General features: G+C 38.6%; 1 protein-coding gene across 1 annotated transcript in view; it reads right to left on the bottom strand.

Moving 5' to 3' along the window:
- Positions 1-12,965, bottom strand: part of ADCY1 (adenylate cyclase 1) — a gene marked incomplete at both ends in the record, with an annotated part of 143,433 nt that overhangs the window by 74,766 nt on the left and 55,702 nt on the right. Inside the window, one exon of the mRNA XM_084226822.1 lies at positions 5,483-5,601. Within this exon, the coding sequence (XP_084082948.1) occupies positions 5,483-5,601 (119 nt within the window). The remainder of the gene's footprint in view (positions 1-5,482; positions 5,602-12,965) is intronic.

Here is a 12,965-nt window from a genome sequence, read left to right as displayed (position 1 = left end):
GTGGGCTCCAGGGAGACATAGCAGCCTTCCAGAGCCTAAAGAGGGTATGCAACAGAGTCGGAGATGGACTTTTTATCAGGGTCTCTACTGATAAGACAAGTGGGAATGGTTTTAAACTAAAACTGGGTAGATTTAGATTAGATACAAGGAATAAATTCTTCACTAGGAGGGTGGAACAGGTTTCATAGAGAAGCTGCGGATACCCCATCTCTGGAAATATTCAAGCTTGGGCCGGTCAGGCTTTTGAGCAACCTTATGTAGTGAAAGATGAACCTGACTCAGACACAGAGACTGGACTGGATGATCTTTAAAGGCTCTGTCCTACTCAAACCATTCTATGATTATATGATTCCAGTGTTTAATGAAAGTTTCCAGAGGACTTTTTTTAAAGTTACCTGGACTATTTGGTTTGAAACACCAACAGCTCTTTCTAACCTGTTCTATTATATAAATTCTGAACAAAAGCCAAGCAGCAGTACAGTGAGCAAGTTCAGGAAAGGAAACAGTATAAACAGGCATTTCTCTCCTCTGTCACAGAGAGGAACTGGTACAGCACTGGCATATGAGTTACATCCATCATTATCTCATACTCCTTGACAATCTGAAACATTTCTGTGTTACCAAGCCCAGAGTTATCACTCCAGGACCTTGTGTATTCCTGTTTTCTCCCCCCATGATCCCTGCAGGCAGGCATAGCCAGCACCTGAACAGTGACTGCAGCCCTCCTGCAGCACAGCGGGAAGCAGCTGCACCTGCAGGAAGTGAGTGCAGAAAGCCTGCAGCTTGGTTTAAAAGGTTTAAGCTGCTTCCCAAGTGTGAGTATTGACAGAGCAACTCTTTTGTATGTCACTCTAGGAGGCATTCAGAAGGAGAAGTCCTGCCAAGTTACACAAGAGATTTGACAGCTTGTAGGTAGTAAGTGTTCGGTTTTAACAGTATTCATGCGTGTGCTTTGTGCACTTGAATAGTCCTGCTGTTTTCAATAGAGGCACTTGTATAAACAAGTACTCTACAAAATAAGGAGGGGCTGAATGCACTGTTTTTTATTTTTGTTTGGGCCATTTGTTTAATTAAAGTACAACTTACAGTAAAAATGGTATTTGAATGGCACACAGTGCCTCAGAAGGTAAACTGTAGGACTCTTTGCCTCAAAAGTGAAACATAAGGGAAGTTCATTAATAATTTTATGTGTGACTCACTTCAATGTTTTAGAAGAAACTGCTCTCTGAAATTAAAGAGGGCTGTTAAAAATAAAAACAAAGGGAGGGCTGTTAAAAATAAAAACAAAGGGAAGCAGTGTTTTTTACATGATAATAATTTATGAAAATTAGTTCACTGTGAAGTCTTACAAGTTCAGAAAGACTAGATATAGAAGTCTGATCATAGACATCATGATCACAGCTTTTTAAAATGTTGGAATAGTTAAGTTAAATTGAAAAATTATTTGAGGTCTGATGTTTCCTGAAAGACAGGACAGACCACAAATATTTGCTCATAAATACCTGCAGATTGTGTTCTGGCTTCAGATTGAGCCTTAAGAACCTCTAAAATGCCACAAGGAATCTTTTAATTAGTAGCTTTGAAATCAGGCAGTGTGTTTCCTAAAATTAATATCTCTTCTTACAGAGTATCCAGTTCTATTTCATGCTTGTAAAAATAAGGCTAAATGAAACTGCTGTACCTGAGGCCCAAGAAATTTTTAGCTGTTCAATGTTCACTTTCTTTTTATCTCTTCAACATTGTTTGAGTCATAGGATGAGGCAAGAAGTTGTGTGTTAATATAGGAAGCCAGCCATATCCTTATTTATCCATGAGTTTAAACAGTTTCATGAATATCTAACATCCATTCCAAAAGAGATAAACAACAAAATGTGTTGAGGTTTCCATACAGGGCACATATTTGAGCTGAAACTCAATTTGAAAGTTTCATAATTGAATTATGGGTCCATGGAGAGCTTTAGTCAGGACTAGTGAGTTTTTACAATGGATGCTGTACCTGCATATGTGATCTGTAAATTTCAGAGCCCTATATGAATAAGGCAAGAAGGAAATATGAATCTTAAATTTCTTAACCTAATCTTCAAAAAAGCATGTCTCCATGGTACAAAACATATTTCTGAGCACCACTGAAGAGCTGGTCTGCTGGGTAGCCTTTACATGGAGCTTGACATCTGATTCCCACATCTTTCATGGTGTCCTTGTCTGGGACTACCCCAGTAAAAACCACTGGTACTGCAGCCTGTGTACTGTAACAGAGCTTGTGGACTGTATACAGATTATTTCCTTCTGATAAATCACAGATATTTTATTAGTTGTAATTATTTCAGTTTTCTGATTGTTGAGTTTATTGTCCTCACTGGGCAAATGCTATATCAGATGTGTATTTGCATATCCTGTATGTGCATTTGCATTAGGTTACTGGTCTCCATTTAAAACACATGCTCTAATTTCTTACTGCACAGTAATTCTGTTTGAAAACTTTACAAGGCAGCAGATGTACTACAGATCTAGGAAGAGCTGATCAAAGCATGACACATTCTCCTCCAAAGCACAGTGAGTTGCAGGCAGTCATTCAACAGCTATTGGGTAACTGGTAAAATATTCACCAACTAATTTATAAACCAGGGCAGTTGCCATGGTTATCTGAAAAATGCCAGTACTTTTCCCCTGTCCATCATTCACTTCTTATAGAGGTATGTGTATCTCCACTGTAACGTGCTTTTCTGGGAGGAGGTAAAGAAAGTAGCTGTATGAATGTCTTTTTTTCACATGTAAGATTAAATATTCTTTGCCCTTTTTTTTCAGGCAGCTATTTAGAAGACTGAAACAGATGCCCTCTGATATTTATGAGGGTATATTTTTTGTTGTTGGTCTTTCAACAGATAAGGAATGGAAAAATCATGTAATCCACTAATTGCATGTCTGCTTCCTTCAGACTATCTTTTCTGAAGAATACTGCTCTGATACTATCAGGTATTTGCAGGGAGAAAAAGAAAGCACTGCAAAAGGAAAAGTGCAGCTCATTTTCTATTTTCCACTGTATAGCTTTGGAGCTAAAACCCCCTGGAATATAGAATTATAGAGGGACTTTTGTTGGTTTGTTTTAATAGCAGCACTTTTCAGAACACTTAATGTGAAGAGGACAATTCACAAGAATATAGGAATGATCTCTCAGGTTTACCTGTTATAGCACTGAACTGCCACTACCCAGAAGAAAAAAAAAAAAAGTTGTTTTCATCTCCTTCAGAAGGTAAAGCAAGCGCTTATTATGGGCACTGACCACCAGCAGCCCTGCCAAAGGGATGCTGTAGTGCTGTTCTTCACACTGGTGTCAGGGAGGCACCTGCTGGGGGTTCTCCTTCATCCTTCAGATCTGCACAGTCACAAAACTTCTGAGGTGAAACTCTGGCCTACTGGGATGTGCTCACCACAGATTGCTGGGTATTTATTGGACATGATTTCACCCCATTTTTTAATCATTATAATTACAGAGTAGTTTCATTATTGAAATAAAAAGCAAGCACAGATGGTGAAGGGAGGTCTGCCTTTTTCAGTTCTCTTCCCTGAGGATCTTACCTGTGACATTAAAATGACCCCATCTTACTTGGGCTCATTTGCCCCAAAAGTACCTTCTTAAGGTCAGAGAATTAATTCACCTCTCCAGACAGGGTGTTTTGATTCAAAAAACTTTCATGAACTCCACATCAAAGCAGTGAATAAGCCACAAAGTTTTAGCAGCTTTGTAAAAAAAAAAACCTCATGTAGGAAAAGGATTACTCCAGAGGTTACATTTCAAAAAGATCTCAGCAAAAGAGAGGACTCAGAAGCACTATAATCTGCAAAGCAATGCTTTCTAAGATGACTCTGAACAGTGTAATGAATGCAGAGACTTGTGACACATACAAGATATAAATATACTAATCATGATATAATTATCAGCCTTACCTTGACCCTGAATATAAGGGCGACCTACAGTCGCATACATGTGTTTCATATCACTGTGAGGACATAATTTTTTAAACACAATGTTTATAAGTATATTAAGGAATGTGATCACCAAAGTCTTAAAGTAGAAGACACCTGAGCATCAAAACCTGGCATACCTGAGACTTGATTAGAAAAGCTGACTGCAAACAGACAGGCAGGTTATCACTCAAAGATGGAAGACTGGCAAGAAAGTGAAAAAAAGTGCAAATGGTGTTGGTGAGGAGTGCAACAGAATAAAACCATGTGACATAAACAAGGGAAAGTGAAGGAGTAAGACAGCTCACTTAGATTTTGAATGTGTCCTTCAGGAGCTCTCAAGTCAGAAAACCATCAGATACTGTAAACAACATCATCATTTTCAGCATCAGCTTTGGGGTAGTGTGCACTTAGAACCAATTTTAAACTGATTGTTAAAGACCAAGTTTTGTAAGCAAAATGATGAGATTAATATTATGCAAGATTTAACCATTAACACAAAGTAAACTACTAATTTTTAATTCAGTAGTGTTAAATTTTACAGCGTAAAACTGACCTAATTTGGCAGTCTGCTGAACACTCCCATTACAGACATCTCTGATTCCCTTAGTGACAGAAATGCTTTTAGTTGCAACAACTTAGAGCTCCTTGCATATATCAAAGCCAGCTCAATGGGAGGTAGACCAAATCTTGAGAGAAGAAACTCAGCAGTGGAGGAGGGAGAGGAGGAGGTGCTGGAATTTACTCTTTTGCTACATGAGTACACCATGCAAATCAAGGCAGCTCTCTGGCATCACTTACTAACACTGCACCTTGTTCAGTAAAAGGGTGACATCAACTGAACTTCTTTGATGCTGCTTTTGATGTGGATGCAAGGCACTTGGCAGTAGTGTGATAAAACACAGACAAGTTCTTTAAGGAATTTGTTTTGGAGGCAAAGAAGAATAAAAACTAAGAATGCACTTCAAGAAAAAGCAGTATAAATGACAGCACTTGCACACAGTCAAATACTGAACAAGAGCAAGAAGTAGAACTGAGCCTTAGTCAATAATCTCTGGGGGGTAATGCTCATGTGATATAGACAAATACACATTTCTTTACGTTTACATCACACTTTCTTTCTGTGTTTCCATGCTATTACCCAGGAAAATCTATTAATTTAGAAGTAATTAATCTTACTATCAAAAAAATATAAATGTGCAAAAACCACCATGCAGAATAAATACTCCTGTTCATCCAAAGCATAATACAGTCCAAAAACCAATGACTAGTCATTTGGAAAAAGCTGTCAGTCTCCCAGCACTACTATTCTAAGACATTTATTGATTCAGGCTTATCTCCTGAGAAGATTATTAAATCTTCCTAGTGCACCCATTCTTCTACTCTGTAAAAATGATAAATCTCCACTTTATTGCTTGTTTTTTTATCCCTGAAACCTGAGTGCAATTCAGTTCGTCACTGTCCTTGTACTAAATATTCTTAGTTCTTAAGTTTATTTCATGGGCTGCATCAATCCTACCTAACATTGTCATGCCTTTGAATGTAAATTTTGTGGAAAATCCTTTCAGGAGGCTTCAGGAAGTCTTCCTTCATTTCCATTGCAACATTCCTGGGCAAAAGGCTCATCAAGAGACGTTCCTAAAAGAAAGCATAAGCAACATCAGTTTTGTGGTATAGTGTGTGGCCGTTTTTCAAAGTTTTAAACTAGCAAACTGGACAATCTTCTCTTAATCTGCTTCCTTAAAATGTCTGCTGCATAAATAATACGAACCATTTTACTCAAACTCCTGCAAACTGTGTGGGTGTCTTCTTTTAAGTCTTCTGCACTAAAAAAAACCCAAAACAACACAACTAAAAAAACACCCCACCCCCAAAAAACTAAACAAACCCAAAAAACTAAACAAAAAACAAACCCCCACAGCAAACCAGAAGAAGCAAACCAAAAAAGCCAGCCTCAAGAACATATAATTGTCCATATTTTTGATTAACACTACAGTCCTAATAATAGCAACTTACTTTATTCTTAGCTGCATTTATCTGTCTGAGAAAGACTTCCCAGGATCATTTGCTATCCTTTTGTGTATTCTATTTCTTCCTGGATATAATGAAAGTGTTACATTACAAGGACTATGACAGCTGGTTATTAAGCAGTGAGAGTAGATGACGGATTTATCCACTGTCAAATTCAGTGGAACAGTAAGCACAGTTTTAATGGCATCTTAGGCAGTGTGGCAATGTCTTTAATGAACTGCATCAGTACAAAACCCTGGCTAAACACATCTTCTTGCTATCCTCACAGAGAAATATTTAGCTTGGGTGACTGACCTGCATAAATAGAGTCTCTAATATTATGGATTTTGTCAGTATTGACTATAAAGGCCCATGTAGTTTTTCCACATACTCTGGCCCATTTGCAGGTACCATCTGGAAAATCTGCAGCCGCTGTTCTTAGGTGTTGTAAGGGGTCCATAGATACCTGCTCAAGATACCAACCTACATGCACACATTCATTTATTGTATTTTCACCCAGAAAGTGCTTGCCATTTAAAATGCATTTCCAAGTTTCTCCATCTGACCTGCTAGTTTCAGCCATGGCAATAGTCTGAGTGAACTCACATAACCACATCTGATCTGACTCAGGAATCTCAGGTCCCAGACAACAACGGATGCGGCTAGGAGCAAGGAAGGAGTACCCTTGATGGAAGAGGATTAGGTCAGTGAATAATTAAGGAAACTGGAGAGATGTAAGTCCGTGGCCCTGACAGGACACATTCACAAGCTCACTGAGTGAGCTGTCAGATGCTCCTGTAAAGCCACTCCTAGCAGTCAATCATGGTGACTGGGAGAAGGGACACAAGACTGCGGAAAGAAAACGTCCCTTCTCCAACCAAGAAGGAGGATGCAGGGAACTGCAGGCCAGTCAGTTTCACCTTGGGTCCTGAAAGTAATGAAGGATCTCATCCTGGAAGCCAAGGTGGTTAGACCAGATGACTTCCATAGTGCCCTTCCTGCCTCAACTATTCTGTGATTCTGTTATCTGACAATCGAGAGCCACTGTAATGGCAGTTGCAAGATGTCACAGAAATGCATATTTTGGCTGAACCTCATCCTCCCTTTCTTTAATCAATATTAAATAAATAAGGAGCAAAAATTAACACTGAGAAGAGGGCATCAGCAAGTGCTTTTATGTTGCTAACATGCCCACATTCACCAGATAAAGCCATTAAAAAATACTCAAAGTTTATCCAAAGGCTTTTGTATCTTAACAGTTTCTTCTGGAAGACACATTGAAAGAAGTAATAAGTTAAACTTTGCAGAACTTCCCTGGTGAACTTTGAACAAAAGTTCTGTTATGTGTTTGTGGTGGTCACATTGTCTTGAGGCTAAGGACTGTTAGCCAACTCTATTTCCTACTCTTCTTATATATATGTAGCAGAACATTCCCTCCTGCCACAGAAAAGCTTATCTGCTATGTCTGTCAGCTGGTGCATAGCTCTGGACATTCTCCCCCTCACAAGAATTGGTGACATAACCCAGGCTGGACAGATGTTGAGCAATGAGTTATCTCTGGCACCAGGGAGGTGAGATCTCCAGCTGACAATAAATATCTCACCTTGAGAGTGAGATGCAGGGAGATAAGCTAGGAATTCCCAACTGTGAGACACTTTACTTCACTAACTATAGAAGCTATACAAATTTTCACGGAGGTAGAAGCGTCTTACACACACCCTGGAAATGAGCAGGACTTCTCCCACCAGTTCAGATGCAAGTTCTGCAGTTACATTCCTGGGAATTGAGAGGAAGGATCCTATGTGTGCCGCATCAGCAATCGGATGGTAAGCTACATGGAATCCTAATCCATACAGTTTCTTTGCCAGCTGTAATATTAGGTACCTCAGTTGTGCACTGTGTGTTATCTGGTAGTAGTGCTTCTTTTGTTTATCCTGTGTAGTATGTCATCTGTTAAAGCCTTAGTCTGTTAAATTTGTGTTAATTAATTAATTAAATAAATAAATAAATAATTGTTAATTAAATAAATAATTTTGTAATAGACCTGATTGATCATTATTTAGAACCTGTGAGTGAGAGTGATCTGGGCTGCAGTCTACCCCAAACAGAGCTACTGCCAGAAATCTGAGTCTAAAGGCAGGACTCACTTAAGCTCTCCTCTACATTTGTAACAATGTAGACCAAGGATATGGCAAAGAATATTATGGACTTCAATATTTGTTGACACTTTACACATATAGCCATTTCCAATTAATCAAAGCATCTCGCATCACTAAAAAGTGGTTATTCACTCTAAATTTTATGTTGATTTAATTAAGTATACTTCTATTTCTGCAGCAGAATTGTATTTGGGTAACCCAAATTTTGGGTTACAATCCAAAACAAGTATTTTGTCCCTAGTGGATCTTACAAAGCTCTGTTGACTTCTACTAATATCCTAAAGTTGATTTACTGCATTGAGATAAATAAACTGGGGTTATAAAAGGAGCTGACCACTGCTCAAGTAACAGAGAACTCATACAAGAGAGGAATTTGGATGGATGGTTAAATACTCTGATGCTTAAGATGGCAAAAGTGATGCTGGAATTTCATAAATATTGCTCTGGATAAGAAATTTACAATGTCTGATAAGGACTAAATGTTCTCTGGAGCTTCTCTTGCAGTAAACACATTAAAGAAGATCTCCACCATTTTGCTGAAACGGATTGGTAAATTCCAAAACTGTTAAGCAGAGACTGGGTTTAGACTTCTGTTTCCTAGAAAGTCAAACTTATCCAGACAAACCATCAAGCAAAAATTGTACTGACAGACTCTTCCAGAGAGCAGTGCTAGTTCTCCTACAGCCTGCAAACACAATTACAATACGTGAATAAAAAGCTCACAGATAATGTCTGCCGTGCATGGCAAATGACATGCAATCCAGGGAAGTAATAAGAATCATTACTGTGAAGGCAGCATTGGAGAATCATTGGAGAGCTGTAGGATGCAGCACCTGACCACATTGAAATGTGCAGATGTCAGGTGTATAAAGGGAGGCTACAACAATAATGATTCTTACACACATTAGGTTGACTACAGCAAGATCTGAAGGGAACATATGAAAATCCTCTATCAAATTATGATGACTTGCTATTTTCATTAGAGATGAGAGTCAGATAGAGATGAGATTAGAGATGAGATTCCTCACCAAGAGAGGAAAGATGCAGTTATGGCTTTCTCAAAGGGCAGCCACTGTTGCCCTTTCAGACCAAGAAGGGAAGCAGCAGCATGACTGTAAGCAGCACGACTGCATGATTTGTCCCTGAAGGCAAGACTGGAAAATGTAAGAAAGAACCCTGCAATGCAGAGTATCAAAACACTGAAAGTAAATGAAAAACACCATCCAGCTCTCTAGAAAGAATATAAGAAAAGTCTCTTTTATTTACAGCAAAGTCTCATCTATCAAGCAAAGCAATATTGCCCTTCAGGTCTAAGGAATGCTGAAGGACTCAGAATTTTGGAGCAGCTAGAGTGAATTCATGTCCACAAAATATAGCTGTTGGTAGGTTTGGGAAGGGGCTCTGCCTAGATCTCTATTCAGCAAGTCTACAATTTTTGTGCAGTTTTTTCATTTGCTCCTGTATGGCTGATCTGATTATAAAAATAATTTGTTAACCAGGCTAAAAGGAAAACTAGATGTGTAGGATAGTGCATTCAATGGAACAAGTGACAAAACCAATGGAAAACCACTCACTTTTATGGTGACATTCATGCTTGAGTGGTTGTTGCCTCCAACAGGGGTGGGTGATGACAGGAAAAAATAGAAAGAGTAACACAAGGAGCACTAATCAATTAGCAACAACCAAAATAGAACAACACTCATGTTGCAAACCTTCTAATTGGTCACAAATTATTTTGTGTTGAGGTAGCCTCAACATGTGATATATTCCTAATCACAAGGTCTAGTAGAAACAAAATTATTCTACATTTTATTCTTTCTCAATGATTCACAATGGTTTTGTAGGATTATTACAGCTGTTTTCAGAACATTAAATTTTTTCCACAAAACCAACTTACACTATTTTAGGAATTTGTACTCTCTTCTCATGCTGTACATCTTTACTCAGCATTAAAATGGTCAAAAGTGAAATCACATGCTGAAAAAAAATTACTTTCAGAAACTGTAATTGTCAGTCAATGATTTGGTATTCCCTGCAGAAATCCCACTAAAAAAAGAAAATGATAGATGAGGGTATACATCTCCTTCATTCACAACATTTTACATTCCCAGTCCTGCTCTAGGATTTCAAATGCCAAATTTAGCTGCCTCTGCCAATGGTATCATCCTGATTAATAATGATTAATGCTTTACTAATAAAGACAGATATTTTTGAAAAGGATAGTCAATTTAGAAAAACAATCAAATTTCTCTCTCAAGCAATGGAGCATCACTAGAAAACAGAGGAGGAACAAACATTAATTTTGACTCCAAGGCAAGTCAAAATGCGCATACTAAATGAATTAGGAATTGCTCAGTGTTACCTTGGCGTTGTTCAACAAATAGTACCATTATGCATGTGACAAAAATGAAAATATGCCAAGGCAGAGAAATGGATAAGAAAAAAGTGTTTCCCACTGTTAATGGACAAAAAGACCCCATGTTACTGCTTGGAACATCCTCGACCCTATTTACAAGTACATAACCCTGGACTGCAACTTTCTTTTTGGGTTGGACCCAAGAAAAAACTTTAATAATTATTCAAGACTTGAGTAGACAAAGCCACAGTTGACCAGACCTGGTGTCACTGGAAGTCCTGCTTTGAAGGGAATGATTGGGCTCGATGATGTCCAGAGGTCTGCTCTGACCACCGTGTATCAAGGTGTCTCCCTCGGTACACAAGGACCAGAAGAGGCAGCTGCCTGGAGCCTCCTGGGGAGCCCTGAACCCACCTTGCTGTCCCACCACACACAGTGGGTCTTCTAAAACAGAAGAGGAGCTCAAGGCTCAGCACTCTCTAGGAGTTGTGTGATTTCTCATTTCTGAGAAGGGAGAGGAAAGAAGCAAGCAGACACTATTGAAGAAAAAACCCCATCATCTGCATGCTCTATTGTGCCCCAACAGTCTCTTCAGCTTTCTCCAGTTTGGAGGCTTCTCACCATAATTCCCTCTTCTGTCCCTACCCCTGCCCTGGGCAATACCTCTCCCACAAGCATCCTGGCTCTGCTCTCCCAGGTCTGCTTTTATGGGAGTCCCCAGTGCATATTCCTAATACATTTCTCGTGCATGCCTCCAAAAGAAGATTCCTGTCCCCCTCCCATTTAAAAATCATACTCTTTTCTCATTTTACTTCTCATTCCAAACACTTATAAGTTACTCAAAGTCCTTTAAATTTTTTGCCTTGATTTAGAATCATTCCATGCAGTTGTCCAAATATTATGTAGTTATTCCTATTGTACAAAATGATTTGTTTTGACATCTGTATGGGAAATGACTCTGACACATTTTCAAATTCTTTCAGCAAGCTGTAAATGAATCCATACTCCCTTCATCAGAAAAGAAGGCTCAAAAGCACATTAATATCTAAAATGTTCCTAGCCAGCATTCTCACAAATTTCTATCAAAAAACTGTGCTTCCCCATGCTAAGTTGTATTCCTGTTTATCATGCGAGATATAAAGAAAACAAAATGGAAAAAATATTTATAGTCAGAGCAGACTACTTTATCAAAGGAAACAGCTGTCATTTTTTCTGAGATAAGCAACCAAGCTGAGAGAAGCATCCAAGGGAACTGTAGCATTGCCTCAGAGCTGCAGGCTCTTGTGTTTCTCTGGTTCCTTGAATCTCACTGCTCATTGTCTTCTCATCCTACTGTATATGCACATCTGCTGGAATTCATTTTGAGAATGAAGTTACAGTCTGGAAGGGCCATGTAGAAAACTGTATTGCTCTGCATGTTTTTCAATCCCATGAGAGCAGAGCTGTAATGGATAGAGCTCCATCTCTTTCAGCTAGCTTCATTAAATTCCTCCTGAACTGCTCCTTCCAGCCAGCATGCTGGCATTGCCTTCACCCATCAGGGAGTCTGAGCCCCACACCTGGATGACAGAGAGCATTTTGTGCTAAGGAAAGCAGTAAGTCTGCACAGCACTCCAGATCCTGGTCCTTTTTCACCCTCCCTAGCACTGAACCATATTATTCAGGATAGTCTTCATGCCCATGTTACCTTTTTTTTTTGCATTTTCATAGCAACTTTAGTAAGGAAGAAAGTAAAAAAAAAACAACATGACAAAACCAGGTTTGACATATTTGTTTCTTGGCTGATAAAACATGAATATTTTTTTTTCTATAGTGAAAGTCCAACAATGATGACAAATAGGAAAAGGAGCTCAAAAAAGAAAAAAGATTTTGATCATCTACTCTACAAAATTTCTTTCCAATATGGAACATGAAATCTAACCCAACAATTTTTGCAGTCTATCACAGATCTTCTTTTGTTATTGCTATACTTAAAAGTGCCATCATATTTTAAAACAATATTTTAAAATTTTTCTCCCTAGAGAAGACAAGCATCAGACATGCATGTAAAACATTAATGAGACTATTTCAGAATCAACTCATCTATATCATTTTAAGATTCAGTTTCTAGTTAGTCAGCAGGGACTCCAAAGTACATCCTAAATATGACCGCCTGCTACCTAATATTACCATGATACTATGCTCAGCTTTGTATAATTTTAAAAGCAACATCTTAGTGAGTTCACAATCTCTGTCACCCTTACATTACACTTCACAGGCATTTTAATTCCCTCTTAGGAAGAACAAAAAATAAAAAGGAGAGTGAAAAGAGGCTTAATGCAATGAATGGAAGAAAATTTTGTGTACAACTATTAGGATTCATTTATGCTTGTAAGCTGGAAAACAAAGGCAGCAGATTTCACTAGTGAATTGTTGGAAATTCAGCTATGCTATGCTCTTTCTTCCGCCTAAGTACATGGAACAGCACTGCTAAAGAC

This window comes from Fringilla coelebs, assembly GCF_963513975.1.
Source record: "Fringilla coelebs genome assembly, chromosome: 1".
In the NCBI taxonomy this organism is placed as follows: domain Eukaryota; kingdom Metazoa; phylum Chordata; class Aves; order Passeriformes; family Fringillidae; genus Fringilla; species Fringilla coelebs.
Note: the sequence above shows the minus strand (reverse complement) of the source record. Positions and strands in the feature narration are given on the sequence as shown.